Source organism: Crotalus tigris, unplaced genomic scaffold, assembly GCF_016545835.1.
Source record: "Crotalus tigris isolate CLP2741 ecotype Arizona unplaced genomic scaffold, ASM1654583v1 scf7180000019031.1477733, whole genome shotgun sequence".
Taxonomy (NCBI): Eukaryota; Metazoa; Chordata; class Lepidosauria; order Squamata; family Viperidae; genus Crotalus; species Crotalus tigris.
This window is the reverse complement of record NW_024097335.1, coordinates 1294891-1315090: the sequence shown is the minus strand read 5'-3', so window position 1 is coordinate 1315090 and position 20200 is coordinate 1294891. Positions and strand designations below refer to the sequence as shown.

General features: G+C 41.3%; 1 protein-coding gene and 1 long non-coding RNA gene across 3 annotated transcripts; one reads left to right on the top strand and one right to left on the bottom strand.

Annotated features, from left to right (window-relative positions):
* The first annotated feature begins 93 nt into the window (after positions 1 to 93).
* Positions 94 to 7142, top strand: LOC120314975. 2 transcript variants are annotated; one of them, XR_005558576.1, is made up of 7 exons: positions 94 to 1144; positions 1826 to 1892; positions 3516 to 3679; positions 4417 to 4641; positions 5181 to 5243; positions 6121 to 6291; positions 7004 to 7142. It is a non-coding gene; the product is annotated as an uncharacterized LOC120314975 (long non-coding RNA). The 2 variants fall into 2 exon arrangements; XR_005558575.1 differs by lacking the exons at positions 5181 to 5243; positions 6121 to 6291; positions 7004 to 7142 and having other exon boundaries at positions 4417 to 5021.
* Positions 6590 to 19500, bottom strand: MTRF1 (mitochondrial translation release factor 1). Its single transcript, XM_039358579.1, has 10 exons — positions 19418 to 19500; positions 16998 to 17425; positions 16367 to 16458; positions 14794 to 14875; positions 13377 to 13484; positions 13107 to 13279; positions 11751 to 11868; positions 10873 to 11009; positions 8804 to 8902; positions 6590 to 7137 (listed from the first exon to the last, which is right to left on the bottom strand). Exons 2-10 carry the CDS (start codon positions 17407 to 17409, stop codon positions 7015 to 7017), a joined length of 1344 nt encoding a protein of 447 aa, XP_039214513.1. The 5' UTR covers positions 17410 to 17425; positions 19418 to 19500; the 3' UTR covers positions 6590 to 7014.
* Between the last annotated feature and the right edge of the window lie 700 nt (positions 19501 to 20200).

Sequence of the window (20200 nt, the reverse complement as noted above, 5' to 3'; positions counted from 1 at the left end):
AACAGATGGAAACTAATCAAGGAGAGAAGCAAGCTGGAATTAAGGAGGAATTTCCTGACAGTGAGAACAATCAGTAAAATTGCCTCCAGGAGTTGTGAATGCTCCAACGCTGGAAGTTTTTAAGAAGAGATTAGACGGCCACTCGTCTGAAATAGTACAGGGTTGCCTGCCTGAGCAGGGGGTTGGACTAGATGACCTCCAAGGTCCCATCCAGCTCTGTTCTGGTAGATTGAACTGCAATGTTCCCAGCTGAGGTCAAACGAGGTGACACTCTGCCACCTTAGCACTCATACAATGAGATTATTACTGCAATTAAAATACTTAACCCCCCCCCAAATTATATTCCCAGCCAAACTTTGGTTTTTCCACCCCAAACTTTCATGCTTGAAAATACGAAATATTTGAAAATATGAGAGCTGGTGTCCTTTTTTGAATATTGGTAACAGCAGTAGAAAAAGTTTAGAATCGCAATAAACTGGGCTTTTTAAATCAATATCATTGCCGGGATTGTGAGTTGAAAACAGTAAGGGGTCATCCCTAGTTTAACCCTTCCACTAACACAGTAATAGGATGGAAAGTTGCCTTGTTTACACTCTTTCTACCTAAAACTGGGTGACCATTTTCAAGGATGCATTGGGCCTTCTTCGAAACATAGGCCCTTAACTGGAACAAAATGGAGTAGTATATAACCATTGCCAGCAAAGTTTTCATTTTTTTTTTCCTTTATACATTGTCTTTATTATTTTTTTTTCTTTTGTCTTTTCTCTTTTCTTGCTTCTTTGCCTTCCTCTTTGCTTTCTTCCTTTTTCTTCTTTTCTTCCTCTTTTTTTTATCAATCTTTTTTATTATTTTTTTCCCCATCAACATATGTTAATTTTTCCATTCAACAAGTGGTCTAGAGTTCAGCAAAGTTTTCAGATGTACTCAGTCATGGGTAACAAAGAGCTTGAAAGCACGTTAAAAATTAACATTAGTTTTGTTGTGGTGAGTGTCTATGCAACAGACGGCTATATTCCAATAACTGTCTCCACGTAAATCAGTTTTCTCTAGATGCTATTCAAAGCTCTGACTTTTGCAGTAGCAACCTGAGAAATACATGAAATTGAAGAAGAAGAAAAGCAACCGTCGAATTAAAAAAAAACAGGTAAGTAAGAAAAAAAACTTTTGTGATATTGTATGGAAAAAAAAGAACTTTTATTCCTTTGGCATTTTAACGATGCGACGGGGCTCACATTGAACACTGCCTTTAGAAATATTTTGCGGAGTTGGGTCCTCAGAACTTCCAAACTATCTTTTAAAGGAAGGAAAGGCAGGATTCAGCCCAAAAGGTCCACTAGGCTGAATTATCTTGAATTTTATAGACCGCCTTTAAATATGTTTAAAATGGAGAGCGCTGCAATAAAACGATAAACTAAGATTCCTTCCCTTGTACTGTTTTTCATCGATAAAGCCAGTATTTAAATTGCATCGATAAAGCAATTTAAATTTAAATTGCTCTTTTTAATGAAAGGGTTATTAAAATAGGATCATATTCTTTACCTTTGACACCAAAGGTAATTAGGATGTTACTGTTCGGGGGAAAAAAGTGTATTTCTCATTGCAGACAAAGAAAAGTGAAGTTTCTGTATGGGATCTAAATATCAGGGAACCAAGGCTTCTTATTAGCCTAACCAATTTGATTAAACGTCAGGCACTTTCGCACCTTGTAAGAAAATGGATTTGTCTGAAAATATTGCTACCAGACCCCTATTGATCGCTGATAAAAAAAATAATGACATTGGTATGAGGTACGGCATACATTTTAATAGAAATCCTTTATTTCTAGCTGGCTTTTCTCTTGAATCAAAGCACCCTCTGGTTCCTGAATCAGAATGGCAAAAAAAGCTCAAGAGGTAAGACAAAGATATTTTATTTTGTCAGAATCCTTTTTGGATCTAACACGTCTAAATTATTTTAAGTACGTATGAGACCAGCGGATGCCTAAGTTTCCAGCTGACTCTGTTTGCTGGCAAACGGTAGGGTGGTGCCATCAAAATCACATGAGTTTTGCATCCGTGTAAATTTTCCAGATCTTTCACTCCAGATTTTTCATTAATCCCTTCAGAAAATACTAAGAAATATTAAGAAATGTGGGTTTTTAAAATAGTGCCCCTGCTCCTTATAACTAACAGTAAAAAAAACCCCACATTTCTTAGAATATTATTGTTATTGTTATTATTAGCATTTTATTAGCATTTTATTGTTGATATACATGGTGTTTATTCAGTGTTGATTAAAGATTATCAACACTCTAATCCAGGGGTAGGCAACCTTGGTTCTTTTATGATTCGTGGACTTCAACTCCCAGAATTCCTGAGCCAGCCACACTGAGGGGAGAGGGAGAGGTTTCCAAGCTGAGCCATGCTGGCTGATGAATTCTGGGAGTTGAAGTCCACGAGTCATAAAGGGAGCCATAGTTCCCCCATGCTGGCTCAGGAATTCTGGGAGTTGAAGTCCACGAGTCATGAAAGGGCCATAGTTCCCCCATGCTGGCTCAGGAATTCTGGGAGTTGAAGTCCACAAGTCATAAAAGAGCCAAGGTTGCCTAGCCCTGCTCTAATCCTTAGGCCATTAAGGGAGGGAGGGAGGACATGGAAGGAAAGGAAGGAAGGAAGGATCGAGAAGGAAGGAAGGAAGGAAGGAAGGAAGGAAGGAAGGAAGGAAGGAAGGAAGGAAGGAAGGAAGGAAGGAAGGAAGGAAGAAGGAAGGAAAGAATGATTGAAATCATTGAAATGATTGAAATGGAAAGAAGGAAAGGGAAGGAAAACGGAGGGAGAATCTATGCTAATTAAAATTTAAATGTCAGTGTTAATGAGCTGAGGATTGCACAAATACTTTGATGCAACCTGCAGCAGTTTTTTTTTTTAGTTTTACATCTACTGTAAATTCTGGATACATTTTTTTTTAAATGAGGTAATGAAAACAGAAAGCAATTCATCTAAATCCGTGTTTTTCAAACTCGGCAACTTTAAGATGTGTGGATTTCCACTCCCAGAATTCCCCAGCCAGCATGGTGGCTAGAGAATCCTGGGAATTGAAGTCCTCCTTAAAGTCCCCCAGTTTGAAAAACATGGATTAGAATGTAAAAAGTCAGGAGTGGTTTTGATTCTTCATACCGCTGCTTTGATGACAGGCTTATCTGGAAAAATTACATATTTGTAGGGTTGTTTGCTAAAAGTGAAGCTTGGTAGACTCTATGGTGGGTTAATCTGTAAAAGTTGCAGATTGGCTTGAATGAGTAGAGACATAAGAGAAAGTCAAAGGAGAACCTGCTTTATAGATGAATTTTCCCCTTGGCTCTATCCTTTATTTGGCCAGGATGAAACTCCACCTTAGAAAAAGCCTAAATGTGTCATTCCAGCCTCTAAAGGATTGGACTTTGGGAAATAAAGACAGTGCAACCCTGATTTTGACAGTCCACTGTTGACTGCATCAAATGCTGGATCATGTCCTACCACTGTCTTCTCATGTACCAGGATGCTGTCATCAATCTCCAGTCCCTCAGAGATCTTGGCAAGCAACTGAGCTTCGAGTGGCCCATGGTGGCCTATGAACTGGGATTCACACGTGCTGAAATTAGCCATATCCATGCCCTCACCCCGGAGAAGAGGAGTCAAGCCCAAAAGATGCTGGAACACTGGTAGGATAATCCTGACAAAGTATAGAACAAATCCAAAGTCTTTGGCATTGACATAAGCTCTCGAGATCTAGACTTATTATCTTCAAATTCATCAAGAATTATCATGATCCGAGGTTGGTGGGTAGGTGGGTGGGTGGATGCATGGATGGATGCATGGATGAATAATTGAAGAATAGAATAGAATAAATGAAGAATAGAATAGAATAGAATAGAATAGAATAGAATAGAATAGAATAGAAAAGGAATAGAATAGAAGGGAGAATATAGAATGGAATGGAATGGAATGGAATGGAATGGAATAAGAACAAGAACAGAACAGAACAGAACAGAATAGAATAGAATAGAATAGAATAGAATAGAAGAATGGAATGGAATGGAATAGAATAGAATAGAGAATGGAATGGAGAATATAGAATAGAATAGAATAGAATGGAATGGAATGGGAATGGAATGGAAGGGAAGAGAAGGGAAGGGAAGGGAAGGGAAGGGAATGGAGAATATAGAGCAGAATAAAACAGAATAGAATGCGGAATGAAAGAAGAGAAGAACAGAAGAACAGCTTAAACCCTGAGCTGCAAATATTCTCTTAGAACTATGAGAGGATTACTTGAACAGCAAAAGGTACAAAGACTGGAGAAGAATGAACTCTTCAAACTAAATACAGAGACCGTTGAATGACGGGGCATCTGCTTCCTTCTGCAATGATTCTGACTCTCTCCGTTGGCCATTCTCTCCAGGTATGAACGGTCGTGCAACAAACTGAACAGGACAAAGCTGCTTCAAGAGGCTTTGGAAAAATCGGGCAGACAAGACTTGGCCGATAGGCTTCGTTGTCTCCACTGGGGCCATCAGAAGCTGAGCGATAAGGTGGAGCTGCCCTCGGCGTTCCCCTTTCTCATCACTGTGTATAAGACGACGAACAACAAAGAGCAGCTCAAGAAAATTAACCAGCTTACTCAACGGTAAACCAGCCACCTCCCCAAATCCTCAACTCAAGAGCCAAGCTGAGCTCAACAGAACTCTTTAAAAAAGTTAAGAATAGGATATACTCCCACAAGAACAAGAAGTCCGTTTTATACGTCAGTCGGGACCCTTCTGTATGATCAACTGCTGTTTGATTTTTATTTTATTTTTTTTTTCAATTTTTAAAGTTTGAATCCAGGAGATCTGAATTTAAAACAAAAAAACAAAAAACCAGCAACGTAATTTAAAATAAAATCCTATGAATTGCAGTTGGGAGAAGCTGTAGGTTTCCTGATAGATTTAATGCAACAGATGGAATGCAAATTGTACCTGGTGGATTTTAATAAAAGCACCCAGAAATGGAATTTAAAATTTAAAACTTGGGAGTGTGTGTGTGTTTGTGTACAATTCCACTGCATTTTTGGCTTTGTGTACCCTCTGCATCGTTGAGACTTTTTTTTTTACCTGCATTTTTAGCAAAATCTGCCACGGCAACACGTGAATTCCAGGTAAAAAGCTGCACCCTGTCTCTCCACAGGTAGTCCTCGATTTACTGACAACTGAACGCAGAATTTATGTTGCTAAGTGGGACATTTCCTAGGTGAGAAACCTGTGAAGCGAGTTTTGCCCCATTTTGCGACTTTTCTTGCCCCGTTTGTTAAGGGAATCACTGCAGTTGTTAAATTGGTCATGCTTCCCCCTGGATTTTGCTTGTCAGAAGCACGCAAAAAGGGGATCACGTGACTCCAGGAAGCTGTGACCGTTGTAAATATGAACCAGCTGTCCAACCTCCGAATGTCCATCAGTGACTCCGGGACGCTGCAACCGTTATAAGTACATGTCAGTTGCCAAGCGTCTGAATTTTGAACAGGTGACCCGTGGAGTGACTGCAACAGTCATAAGTGTGAAAAATGGTCATAAGAAGTCACTTTTTTCAGTGACCGTTGTGACTTCGAAGAGTCACTAAATCAACTGTTAACAAGTCTAGTACGATCTCTACTTAAAACCAACTAGAGCAGTGGTTCTCAACCTGTGGGTCGGGACCCCATTTGGGGTCGAACAACCATTTCACGGGGGTCGCCAAACAACGCAGTCCGCCATTTTTTTTCCCCCTTTTCCTTAGCTGTGCTACTCCCTTTTATTCTATTGGCTTTCGAAAGCCAATAGAATAGACTCTCTTGCATAGAGTCTAATTCTATTGGCTTTCAAAAGCCAGTAGGAATGGTCCAGGCTGTCTCTGCCCTGCTGAGCCGGCCAAAAGTCCCATTCTGCAAACTGTGCTGCACCAGTTGAGTAGTCCTCGACTTACGACCGGTTGAGTAGTCCTCGATTTACGACCGGTTGGGGGTCGCGGCATTAAAAAGGTTGAGAACCACTGAACTAGAGCCATCCAGTTTTCAGAAGCAAATCGGTGTTTGTTTTTTCTTCCTCTCTACTTACTCCCATTTTTATCCATCCCCTATTCCTTATATTCACAGAGTGAACTTCTGCACTTTTAGTATGACCTTTGCTGAAGAAAAGTTTTCATCATGGTTCAGTCCAAGCCGGGCATAAACAAAATGGAGACTGCTTTAGAAAGAAGGTTGCAGTTTATTGAAGAGGAGAGCCAGACAGAAAGATGGATCTGGAAGAAAAGAGAACGAGCACATGTAGGGAGTGGGGTTTTATACCTTCTTGAGCCTTTGTTTGGAGTTGTTTCCTGTTCCTGTTTGAGGCTTTGTATTTCCTGTGTTGTGTATTCTGACCTGTGTCCCTTTGGCATCTGTGGGTTAATCCTATTATATCCTGTCTTAAGAGTTTGGGTGGGGTATGTAGCTGTAAAAACAATAGGGCTGCTGGAATTGTTTTTACAGCTGTTTTGAATATACCTGTTTCCCTTACTTTGCTTTGTGCATTTATTGTAGAGAATATAGATTGGAATATAGCTTCAAATAATATTGGTTGATGTTTTTTTTTTTTTTAATTGCGAGTGAACCAAACTTTTTGCAACAATAATCAATGGTATAAATTTCATGAGGGCATCGACTTGGTGAGCTTTCAGTTACAGGTTGGAGTCCCCGTGTGAGTTCCATTCATCGGCAGTCTTCAAAAGCTTATCGATTTGGTTCTTATTTAATTTGCTGTTAAATCTATTTGTGCTCTCTCCTCCCACTCTCGTAAACCAGTCAGAACACTAGACACTAATGAATTTGCTGCTTTGTGAAGTTCTGTACACATTTTGTAGACAGCGGGGGGAGAAAAATGTAGATTATTCCTTTGGAAAATGATTGTGAAATCAGAAATTAAACAAAGGGATCGGTGTTTCTTACATGGTTCTCTTTAATTTTACAAATACAGAATAAAAGGCCTTTTTTTTTTCAGTTCATTCATCGTCAGGAGCCCGCTGACAGAGATTTCAAATTGTTTTCCAGCTGCTCAGCCAGCAGTTTCATCTGTGAAGTCTCCAACAAGCTGCTGATTAGATTATCCAGATGTTCCTTACCATTTAAAAATTCCTACCAAACAAAGCAAACATTTGAAGGAGTTGCTGTGGACGGAGAGGATCAAAGCAAGTGTTATCTTTTATTGTGACAGATCTGGCCAACATAACGCTCCAAATCTACTAGTCAAGAGGGCTATGAAATTATTCCGAAGCACTTCAGATCTTATGATGTACATTTATTATGTAGTAGAATAGAATAGAATAGAATGGAATGGAATGGAATAGAATAATAGAATAAAATAGAATAGAATAGAATAGAATAGAATAGAATAGAATAGAATAGAATAGAATAGAATAGATACTGGAATATAGAATAGAATAGAATAGAATAGAATAGAATAGAATAGAATAGAATAGAATAGAATAGAATAGAATAATAGGATAGGATAGGATAGGATATTGGAATATAGAATAGAATAGAATAGAATAGAATAGAATAGAATAGAATAGAATAGAATAGAATAGATATTGGAATATAAAATAGATATAGAATAGATATTGGAATATAGAATAGAATAGAATAGATATTGGAATATAGAATAGATATTGGAATATAGAATAGAATAGAATAGAATAGAATAGAATAGAATAGAATAGGTATTGGAATATAGAATAGATATAGAATAGAATAGATATTGGAATATAGAATAGATATAGAATAGATATTGGAATATAGAATAGAATAGAATAGATATTGGAATATAGAATAGATATAGAATAGATATTGGAATATAGAATAGAATAGAATAGAATAGAATAGAATAGAATAGAATAGAATAGATATTGGAATATAGAATAGATACAGAATAGATATTGGAGAATAGAATAGAACAGAATAGAATAGAATAGAATCTTTTTAAAAGAGCTTTGATTTCAAGAGAAGAGTTTGAAGCAGACAAGAATTTTGGACAAACATGTCTTTCCATTAAGTCAGCTCCATATTGTCATCGTTTTAGAGAAACAGCTGTCAGCCCATCTGCCCACATCCAGTTTTGTGGCCTCTGTAGTTTTACCACTGCTTAGGGGTGACACGATAGCAATGTTCCAATATTTAAGGGGCTGCCACAAAGAAGAGGGGGTCCCACCTGTTCTCCAAAGCACCTGAAGGCAGGACAAGAAATGGATGGATGGAAACTAATCAAGGAGAGAAGCAACATGAAACTAAGGAGAAATTTACTGACAGTGGGGACAATTAACCAGTGGAACCGCCTGCCTCCAGAAGCGGTGAATGCTCCCACACTGGAAGTTTTTAAGAAGAGACTGGACAGCCATTTGTCTGAAATGGCATAGGACAAGGGTAGGGAACCTTGGCTGTTTTATGACTGGTGGACTTCAACTCCCGGAATTCCTGAGTCAGCATGGCTGGTTCAGTAATTCTGGGTATTGAAGTCCACAAAGAATCCATAAAAGAGCCAAGGTTCCCTACCCCGGATAGGGTTTCCTGCCTGAGCAGGGGGTTGGACTAGAAGACCACCAAGGTCCCTTCCAAATCTGTTATTTTATTGGTGGCTCATGCAAATGTTTGCCCGTGCAATTGTTCTCAGTTAGCTTTTGAATTAAAAGCAGCCCACAAAAGCTGAAAAAGGAGCAATATATTCAGGTTTAGCCCTTTCATACATCATCACTGCCCCTTGGGTAAACTACAGCTGCTACTGGTTGCTGAAATAAAATATAAATACCTTGATATCACGGACGTCGTAGGAAATCCGATGGTCAGTGACCCGATCTTGATTGAAGTTATACGTGCGAATTCTCTCTGACTGGGATCTTGTCCCTAACTGTGAAAGAAGGAAGCAGGTGGCCCTCAACTTACAACTGAGCCAACATTTCTTTCGCTAAGCGAGACCATGGTTAACGCAGATGTCAAGGTCCCGACGGATGATCCCAACGAAGGAAGCCCGGCGGAGACATTCCAATCCCTCATGCAAAACTTTATTGAGCACAGCGTATCGGCACAGATGAAAGGAAAAGCAACTCTGATTCAATTGGTGCCAGAACAGCAAATTAAAAGCATAGAAATTCCCCCCGACGGCGCAAGTCCCATTCCTCAATTAAGGATCAGACAATTGTTATGAGAGAAATCTTCCATTTTTTCGTAAACCAAATGAAGGACCTTGATTCCCAGACTTCGCAGCTGACATCCTCAAGTGCGCACGCTCCATTCATCCGCCCTGCCCCCCTGGATCTGTAGGCGAGCCATGAAAAATGGCCAAAGCATCCTGAGGTTTCTTTGAAGCTTGACCACAGAATTATCAGAAGATTCTTTTATAGTGTGTTACAACACACACTATCTTCCTGGGCTCCAAGATCACCATAGATGGGGACTGCAGCCAAGAAATTAAAAGACGCTTGCTCCTGGGGAGGAAAGCTATGGCAAATCTAGACAGCATACTCAAAAGCAGAGACATCACCCTGCCAACAAAAGTATGTATAGTCAAGGCCATGGTTTTCCCAGTTGCAATGTGTGGCTGTGAAAGTTGGACCATAAGAAAGGCTGAGCGCCAAAGAATGGAGGCCTTTGACCTGTGGTGCTGGAGAAGACTCCTGCGAGTCCCCTGGACTGCAAGGCGTTCAAACTGGTCAGTCCTAGAAGAGATCAACCCTAACTGCTCTTGAGAAGGCCAGATCCTGAAGTTGAAACTCAAGGACTTTGGCCACCTAATGAGAAGGAAGGACTCCCTGGAGAAGGGCCTAATGCTGGGAAAGATGGAGGGCAAGAGAAGAAGGGGACGACAGAGAAGGAGGTGGCTGGATGGAGTCACTGAAGCAATAGGCGTGAGCTTAAATGGCCTTCAGAAGATGGTAGAGGACAGGAAGGCCTGGAGGAATGTTGTCCATGGGGTTGCGATGGGTCGGACACGACTTTGCAACTAACAACAACAACAACAACAACACACACTTGGCAATTTTTAGTTTCTTGTAATCACCTTACACTTCTGCATGGGTTTTTCAGTTGGGTTGCAAGGAGTCCAAATGGTTTTTCATCTGGCTGATGACTAGGAAGAAGAACACACAAACCAGCTGGGCTTTTGCTGTTGTGACCTGGACAAGGCAGGACGAGGAATGCACAGTACACTATTTGAGTGTGCATCTTGTTTTTCAACTACCTCACAAGGCTAACTAGGGCCTACGAAGCCTGTATTCACTGCAGGAAGGCTGTCCCGTGTCTCTATCTCCCACTTCTACAACGTCAAATGAGTCTTTCTTTGATGAGGTACCCTGATGATGTTACCTAGTTTGGTAGTGAGACGTCTGCAAGAGAACTAGCAAGCTCGGAGAGCACCACGAACATCACATTCCTCCTCCTCTTCCACTTTGCAAGCCTCACCCCCTTTCAGCACTGAGAATGTTACCTAGTTGGGTCGTGAAATGTCTGCAAGAAAACCACATGGAAGCCGAGAATGCGCCAAGGAGCCCACAGTTCTCCTCCTCCTCCTCTCTGCAAACCCCACTCCCTTGTAACACTGATAACGTTACCAAGTGGGGTCACGATTGCTGCCGATGGATTTCAGCAATCCCAAGAAGGCTCCACACCCATTTGCACTACCCTGAAAACACAGACGAACCACCAAGTGGCCACAACGACTCTCTAAACAAATGCAAATGACCAGCTGTCTGCAAGGAGTATAAATCCTTCCGTACTCCACCATCCAGTCAGAGCTGAAGAAGCTTCTGGGATGAGAAGCGAAATGTCTTCAAAGAAAACTGATTACAACTGATTCAGAGGGGGGAAAAAATAGGATCTTACCTGCAGCTTTCTCGTACTTTGTTGTTCGTTTATTTCCTTCATCACAGTCTGAAAGTAGAGCTTTTCTCTCAGAGTCTGCAGGGCTGTTTCTTTATTCATTAGCTGAGACCGGGCCTGCTGACATTCCACCACGATCCCTTCAAAAGACGAGAAAGGATCCGACCGACATCCACAAAGTAATTTTTGCAGACCTCTGAGACTTAACAAGACCATCTCTGCCCTTTAATTAATACCCAAAAGTCCTCTGTATAGCTGTTTTAAATTTTAGATCTTTTGCTGACAAAGAATTGAAGGGAGACTAGCATAGCTATTTCGAGCTATTTAGCTCTCATCAGCTAGCCATACCCTTCTGAGATTCGAACCTGGGCTGCTTGCATGTTAGGCAGCTGTATTAACCTCTAAGCTGCCTAACATGCAAGCGGCCCGGGTTCGAATCTCAGAAGGGTATGGCTAGCTGATGAGAGCTAAATAGCTTGAAATAGCTATACTAGTCTCCCTTTAATTCTTTGTCAGCAAAAGATTTAAAATTTAACACAGAAATAGTTTATCGCAGTAGCTCCTAGATTGGGGCTGAAAGGCAAAAGTAATCATAGCAGTAGACCAGGTGTTCTACTAGACCGGTTTCACCGGAAAAAAAATTCATTTTTCTCACATAGAATGTATTTTTTGTACCATGAAGCATCGCAAACATGTTGGTCTTAAGATAACTTGGGGAAACACATATAAGGCACAATTTTGTGTAGGCGATAAATAATAAAGTAAAGGCGTACAGCTAACCTTGAGGTCTAAGGGGGGGGGGAAGCCTATTAGAATATTAGAAGCTAGGACATTAATACTGGACTAATATTTATACATGTCTACACCCAGCAACATCTTACCTGTAGGGATGTGCACAACTCGAACAGCGCTGTCTGTTTTATTAACGTGCTGTCCTCCGGCACCTTTGGCTCGAAATGTATCAATCCGTAAATCGCTGGGGCTGATTTTTATCTGTACCTTGAGAAAGAGAAATCTGATGTGTAATTTTATGGGGAGGAGGAGGGATGGATGAATGTTAGGGAGGGAGGGAGGGAGAGAGGAAGGAAGGAAGGAAGATATGGAGGGAAGGAGGGATGGACGAAGAGAGAAGGGAGGGACGAAGGAAGGAAAGAAGAAAAGGGGATATGGAGGGAGGGAGGGAAGAAGGGAAGGAAGGAAGGAAGGAAGAAGGGGAGCAGGAAGGAAGGCAGGAAGGACAAAGGAAGAAAGGAATGGAAAGAAGAAAAGGAAGGGGGATATGGAGGGAGGGAAGGGAAAGGAAGAAAGGAAGGAAGAAGGGGAGGAGGAAGGAAGGCAGGAGGGAGGGACAAAGGAAGAAAGGAAAGGAAAGAAGAAAAGAAGGAAGGGGGATATGAAGGAAGGGAAGGGAAAGGAAGGAAGAAGGGGAGCAGGAAGGAAGGCAGGAGGGACGAAGGAAGAAAGGAAAGGAAAGAAGAAAAGAAGGAAGGGGGATATGGAGGGAGGGAGGGAAGGGAAAGGAAGGAAGGAAGGAAGAAGGAGGAGGAAGGAAGGAAGAAGGGACAAAGGAAGAAAGGAAAGAAAAGAAGGAAGGGGGATATGGAGGGAGGGAAGGGAAAGGAAGAAAGGAAGGAAGAAGGGGAGGAGGAAGGAAGGAGGGACAAAGGAAGAAAGGAAAGGAAAGAAAAGAAGGAAGGGGGATATGGAGGGAGGGAAGGGAAAGGAAGGAAGAAGGGGAGGAGGAAGGAAGGCAGGAGGGACAAAGGAAGAAAGGAAAGGAAAGAAGAAAAGAAGGAAGGGGGATATGGAGGAAGGGAAAGGAAGGAAGGAAGGAAGAAGGAGTAGGGAAGGAAGGAAGAAAAGGAAGGGATATGGAAGGAGGGAAGGAAGGAAGGAACAAGACAAGACAATAAGATGGATACAGAAAAGGAGGAAAGGAAGGAAAAGAGAGAGGAAGGATAAAGGAAAAGAGGGAGGGAAAAAGGAGATCCAGCAACAGATATAAATGAAATTCATCCTTCTAAAACATGGATATGTCTGCAGCCTCTTGCAAGATGGAGTCATACCTATGGAAAGAATTGATCTGATGCTAGCTTAGATGAGGCCTTCAACAGAAGGAGAGAGACAGAGAGAGAGAGAGACAGAGAGAGAGAGAGAAGAGAAGAGAAGAGAAGAGAAGAGAAGAGAAGAGAAGAGAAGAGAAGAGAGAGGACTAAAAGCCGTGAACACACACCTACCTCCTCGGACAGAGGGAGGACAATGACCGTCATGGTGCCGGTGTGGATCCGCTGCATTCTGGACGACAAGCCGGTCTGGGGGATGCGTTGCACCCGGTGGGTCCCTCCTTCAAACTTCAACTGTCTGTAGACCTGGTTTCCCAAAATGCGGGCGGCTGCATGGTGGAGACCCCCTTAAAAAAGCAACATATCTTTCAATGGGGGGGGGGAAGAGGAGGCGACCCGTGGAGATATTTTTTGGGGGGAGGCTGTCAGAGGTGCTTCTCCTACCATAATCAGCTCGGCAGTACTTGGTGATTTCAAAAGTCCAGCCTTTGTATCCGGCGTAATTCTGGTACATGTCGAAAACTTCTCTCGTAAATTGCTGGCAAATATCACCTGGAAGGTAAAATCCTCTGAAATATCAGCTCGGAGCAAATATTTTGAATACGGTGCCTACAATACAGGTGGTCCTTGACTTACAACAATCCGTTTAGTGACCGTTCGGAGTTACAAACGGCACTGAAAAAAAAAAGCACCGAGACCATTTTTCACTTAGCGACCGTTGCAGCCTCGCCACAATCCTTTATGACAAACAACAGACAACGTTCTTTGCACATTACGTTACATATGCAAAATGTTTTCACATGTACAAAATTCAGGCATAAGGGAAACAACTTGTTTTTTGTCTCCCTTGACTTGGCTCTTTGATGACTGGTGGACTTCAACTCCCAGAATTCCTCAGCCAGCATGGGGGAACTATGGCCCCCTCATGACTCGTGGACTTCAACTCCCAGAATTCCTCAGCCAGCATGGTTCAGCTTGGAAACCTCTCCCTTTCCTCTCAGCATGGCTGGCTCAGGAATTCTGGGAGTTGAAGTCCACCAGTCATAAAAGAGCCAAGGCTGCCTACCCCTGGATTAGAGCTTTGATTAATATTGATCCATTGGTAATCCTCGACTTTCAACCGTTCATTTAGTGACCAAAGTTACAAGGGCACTGAAAAAAAGGGACTTACAACTGTTTTTCACCCTTTTTCACCCCAGGGTCACGGGATCAAAATTCAGACGCTTGGCAACGGACTCATATTTGTGACGGTCGCAGTGTCCAGGGTGTGTGTTTCTGTCACGTGATCCCCTTTTTACGACCATCTGATAATCCAAGTCAACGCGGAGGCCAGATTCATTCCACAACGGTGTTATTAACTTAAACCACTGCAACTGATTCGCTTAACAAGCAAGGTGGCGAAATCGGCCAAAACTCACTGAACACCTGTTGCATCACTTAGCGACAGAAATTTTGGGCTCCACTGTGGTCATAAGGCGAGGACTACCTGTGTACTAAAACCCAAAACTAATAGATGAGGAAGGCCACAGAATAAATCAGTTCTGCAAACCCAGGAACTTTGTTTGGAATCACTTTGTACTTGTGATGTCATAATAATAATAGTAGTAGTAGTAGTAGTAGTAGTAGTAGTAGTAGTAGTAGTAGTAATAAAGTTGGAAGGGACCTTAGAGGTCATCTAGTCCAACCCCCTGCTCAGGCAGGAAACCCTATACCATTTCAGACAAATGGCTGTCCAGTCTCTTCCTAAAAAACTTCCAGTGTTGGAGCATTCACCGCTTCTGGTGGCAGGTTGTTCCACTGGTTGACTGTTCTCACCGTCAGGAAGTGTCTCCTTAGTTCTAGGTTGCTTCTCTTTGCTCACCTCCCGTCGTCCTGCCCGCTGTGACTTCTAAAAGGACATCGTTTTTGTCATATTTGTCCCTCGGCGTCATCTTCTCGCAGAGCTGAGGACAGAAAAACAAAAATCGGTCGACAAATAAGCTTACAACTCCATGCCAACGGTGTTTGTAACTTCCATTTCGGATCTTAAGAGGTCCCTTCATAGTTACAGGGGGTCCTCGGCTTACGACCGCAATCCAGCCCAAAATTTCTGTGGTTAAAATGAGATATTGGTTGCATTTGCCCCATTTTACGACCTTCCTGTTAAGTGAATCGCGGCCGTTGATAAGTGGGTAACACGGTTGTTAAGTGAATCCAGCTTCCCCCACTGACTTGGCTTGTCAGAAGGTGGCAGAAGGGGATCACGTGACCTTGGGACATGGCAACGGTCATAAGTACCAACCAGTTGCCAAGCCTCTGGAGTTTGATCGCATGACCAAATGGGGATGCTGCAAAGGTTGTTAAGTCTGAAAAACGGTCATTGTGCGTGCTCCATCACTGGGGGTTTTAAAGAAGAGATTGAACAAGCATTTGTCTGAAATGATGCAGGGTTTCCTGCCTGAGCAGGGGTTGGACTAGATGACCTCCAAGGTCCCTTCCAACATTACTCTACTCTACTCTACTCTACTCTATATACTCCACTCCACTCCACTCCACTCTGCATTCTATTCTATTCTATTCTGTTCTGTTCTGTTCTGTTCTGTTCTATTCTATTCTATTCTATTCTATTCTATTCTACATTTTACTCCATTCATTCTGCATTTTGTTTCTATTCTATTCTATTCTGCATTCTACTCTATTCATTTTCTATTCTATTTATTCTATTTCTATTCTAACTTCTCTATTCTATTCTATTCTACATTCCATTCCATTCTGCATTCTGCAGTCTGTTTCTATTCTATTCTACTGCATTCTACTCTATTCATTTTCTATTCTATTTATTCTATTCTATTTCTATTCTAATTTCTTTATTCTATTCTATTCTAATTTCTCTATTCTATTCTATTCTATTCTATTCTATTCTATTCTATTCTATTCTATTCTATTCTATTCTATTCTATTCTATTCAGTGTTCCAATATCTCAGGGGCTGCCCCAAAGAAGAGGGAGTCAAGCTATTCTCCAAAGTGCCTGAAGACAGGACAAGAAGCAACGGATGGAAACTAACCAAAGAGAGAAGCAACCTAGAACTAAGGAGAAACTTCCTGACAGATAGAACAATTAACCAGTGGAACTACCTGCCTCCAGAAGCGGTGAATGCTCCAACATTGGAAGTTTTTAAGAAGAGACTGGACAGCCATTTGTCCGAAATAGTATAGGGTTTCCTGCCTGAGCAGGGGTTGGACTAGACGACCTCCAAGGTCCCTTCCAACTTTTTTTTATTACTATTATTATTATTATTATTATTATTATTATTCCATTCCATCCATAGAATATTCTGTTATCTGTTTTTTTTTCTTTTTGGGAAAGTGGATGTGTTCCCTTGAGCAGTTTCAGCTACACGACACTCCTGACATTGCAGACCACAGTAGCTGGACTCAGCTGGCTTCTGCTCACCTCTAGATAGAGTCCTTTAATCTTCTGGTTCGTGCTTTCCTTCTCCTCCATAGCAAGTTCTAGCAGAGATTTCTCCTCTGATTTAGTTAGCTCTGTAATCAAAGGGCCAAACAAAGGAAACAGAAAAGAGAGGAGTAAGTTATACTACACGTCTGAAACTCAAGAGAGGGGGGACGGTTCCCTTAGATGTAGTGGAAGCAAAGAAATTGTGGGGCTTCCCCAAAATGAATGCCAAAAAAAGAGAGAAAGTTCTATGCAGGCTGTCCTCAACTTACAACAATTCATTTAGTGACCATTCAAAGTTACAACGGCACTGAAAGAGTGACTTACGACAGTTTTGCAGTTACGACCTTTGAAGCCTCCCCGTGGTCACGTGATCAACATTCAGAGGCTTGGCAACTGGCTTGTACTTACGACGGTTGCAGCGTCCCCGGGGATCACGTGGATCCCCTTTTGCGACCTTCTGACAGGCAAAGTTAACAGGGGAAGCCGGATCCCACAACCGTGCTGCTTAATTTAATAAGCGCCGTCGTAAAAACGGGGCAAAGCTCGCTTAACAAATGTCTCGCTTAACGACAGAGGTTTGGGATTCGACTGCGGTCGTAAGCTGAGGACTACCTGCAGAACGAACCTGTACACATTTTTTCCAGTTCCTGAATTTGTTTTTCAGCCTCTCGAATTTCTTGAAATGTCGCCACAAAGGGGGACAACTCAGCCCGCCGTTCAGTGAGGTCCCTCCTCCGAAATTCGTTCACGGCGCAGGTGCTCAGCAGCGTATCGATCCGTTCGTATTCCCGCTTCAACGTCTGTAAATATTCCTGCAAGGGGCCGGGGTCCCAAAGCATCCCCAAAGCCCTGGGGCTGGCATGGAAGGTCCTCGCAGGTGCGACGATCTCCCACCATGCGCAGCCCTGCCAAAGGATTTTCAGCTCCATCCAAAGAGCCCTTCTTTTAGCAAGGGATGGGAGAGGGTCTCTCCGGGGGGACTTGTGGCATTTGTGAAATAGGAATCTGAAAACAGGACTTGCTGGGTGAGGCTTCATCCTCAGGTTGAGCCCTCTGGAATACACAAATGAAACCATAGCATTATTATTATTATTATTATTATTATTATTATTATTATTTGGTCTTTCTTTCAAAAGGGGCTGTCTGTCTGTCTGTCTGTTTATCTAACTGTCTGTCTGTCTGCCTACCTACCTACCTAATCTGTCTGTCTGCCTACCTACCTGTCAATCATCTGTCTATCCAGCTATCTACCATCTATCTATCCATCCATCATCAATCATCTATTTATCTGTCATTCGTCTATTTCCAACTTTATCTATCTATCTATCTAATCTATATCTATCTATCTATCTATCTATATCTTATCTATCTATATCTTATCTATCTATATCTTATCTATTTTATATTTTATCTATCTATATCTTATCTATCTTATCTATTTCCAATTTTATCTATATCTATATCTTATCTATCTATCTATCTATATCTATCTATATCTTATCTATCTATATCTTATCCATCTATCTATATCTTATCTATCTATATCTTATCTATCTATTTCCAATTTTATCTATCTAATCTATATCTATATCTTATCTATCTATCTATCTATCTATATCTTATCTATATCTTATCTATCTATATCTTATCCATCTATCTTATATCTTATTTATCTATATCTTATCCATCTATCTTATATCTTATCTATCTATATCTTATCTATCTATCTATTTCCAATTTTATCTATCTAATCTATATCTATCTATATCTTATCTATATATCTTTTCTATCTATCTTATCTATCTGTCTCTATCTATCTATCTATCTATCTATCTATCTATCATCTTTCTTTCATGCCTCTCTCTTCTTTCTCCTCTCTCTCATCTCTCATCCGTCTATCTATCTATCTATCTATCTATCTATCTATCTATCTATCTATCTATCTATCTATCTCCCATCTTACTATTTTTATAAACAACCCAAGGTGTCAAACATATCCAACACACTTCCCTCCTCTTATATTCCCCAAAACAGCAACCCTGTGAGGTGGCAAGGGCTGAGAATGAATAACTGGTCCAAAGTCACCCAACTGACTTTCATGGCTAAGGTGGGACTAGAATTCCCAGTCTCCTGGTGATTGGTCAAAGGTCACCCAATGAACTTTCCTAAGGTGGGACTAGAACTCATAGTCTGCTGGTGATTGGCCCAAGGTCACCCAGTCAACTTTCCTGCCTCAGGCAGGACTAGAACTCATGGTCTCTTGCTCTCTAGCCTTCAATGAATTCTTGGGATAGTAAATGAGACTAATATCATGAAATCTGAAGCCAGTGGAAGCCAGGCTAGGAAAACCTGTGCTACTTGAACATCTGAAACACAGTTGCAAGAGGCTTTGCAATACAAAAAACAAATCAATACCCTCATTTTCTCTTAGGTAACTTTTAAATTACAAATAAAGCACCAGAAGTTACATCTGAGGTGCTTGGTGATTTTCTTGCAAGACGTTTCATTACCACCCTAGCTAACACCATCAGTGCATCATTAGAAGTTACACAGTGCGATTTTGCAACATGTGAATTAAACGAGCAAAAATGAGCAGCGTAACTCAATCTTAGGCATGCCATTAAGAAATGAACCCCTCTTTTCCTTCCCCAGATTATTTTCAAATAGCCTAAAATAGCTGCCAGCACTCAGACTGACAACTGCTTCTGACAACTGCTCCAGCCGAGCAAGGCTCAAACCAAACAAAGTGAAGAAAGCTGCAGAAAAACGAGACCTGCGTCTGCCAAGCAGGAAACTTTCAGAGCCACCTTTAAAAAGCTGATTGCAAAGCGAAGCTATTTCTTCCTAAATTTATTCCCAGGAAAGATATGACTTTTCTTCCTGGCTTGCTAGATCCACCAGCGTTCTGGTTCAAAAGCTGCAGAAAACAAACGCTCCTTTTCTCCCAGTCCGTTTGCAAGCCAAATGCAAATCCAGACAAACAGGCCCTGTATTGCAACTTTCATTTTTGCAAAAAAAATAAATATAAAAATGTCCATCTCTCACCTTGAAGGGCTCCAACGGGAGCTGAGGCCGGCTTGAATAAGGAAGCGGCAGAAGACCGAGCAAGGAAGTGGGAGAAAAACCACATTTCCCAGCAGCCCTCTGGGTTTTGAACTACCACTCCCACAATGCTTAGCGGGAGATGCTCGAGTTAACCTCTACCGTGCCGCAACCGTATAAAACCCCCGTAAGGCTTGCAAAAACAAGTGGGATTTAAGAACGTGGAGAGAATTTTCCCACGTTACTTTCTTTTGTGGCCCAGCATTTTGCAATTTGGCTTTTTCCTCCTCCTTTAAATCTCGCTCCCTGTCTTTTCCAGTTTTCTCAATTTTTTTCCCCCCTCCCAAAGGACTTGTTTTGGAGTGGTGGTAAATATGGGCTTTAAAAAAAAAAAAGTGGCAGCTTTAAGACGGCTGGACTTCAACAGCATTCAGTACTGGAGAATTCTGAGAGATGAAGTCCACCTGTCTGAAAGTTGCCAAGTTTTGAAAACACTGGTGTGTTTTGTATTTCTTTTTAGAATGTTATAATGATGATCAGAATAGAATAGAATAGAATAGTGAATAGAATAGAATAGAATAGAATAATGAATTGAGTAGAATAGAATAGAATAGTGAATAGAGTACAATAGAATAGTGAATAGAGTAGAATAGAATAGTGAATAGAGTAGAATAGAATAGTGAATAGAATAGAATAGTGAATAGAATAGAATAGAATAGTGAATAGAATAGAATAGAATAATGAATTGAGTAGAATAGAATAGTGAATAGAGTAGAATAGAATAGT

Excerpts from the sequence above, each read along its gene's own strand:
- MTRF1 (XM_039358579.1), bottom strand. The coding sequence starts at position 17,409 with ATGAAGCCTCACCCAGCAAGTCCTGTTTTCAGATTCCTATTTCACAAA. Across the intron at positions 13,280-13,376 it reads GTACTGCCGAGCTGATTATG|GGGGTCTCCACCATGCAGCC; the intron begins GTAGGAGAAGCA and ends TGCTTTTTTAAG. Across the intron at positions 8,903-10,872 it reads AAAGTACGAGAAAGCTGCAG|TTAGGGACAAGATCCCAGTC; the intron begins GTAAGATCCTAT and ends CTTCTTTCACAG.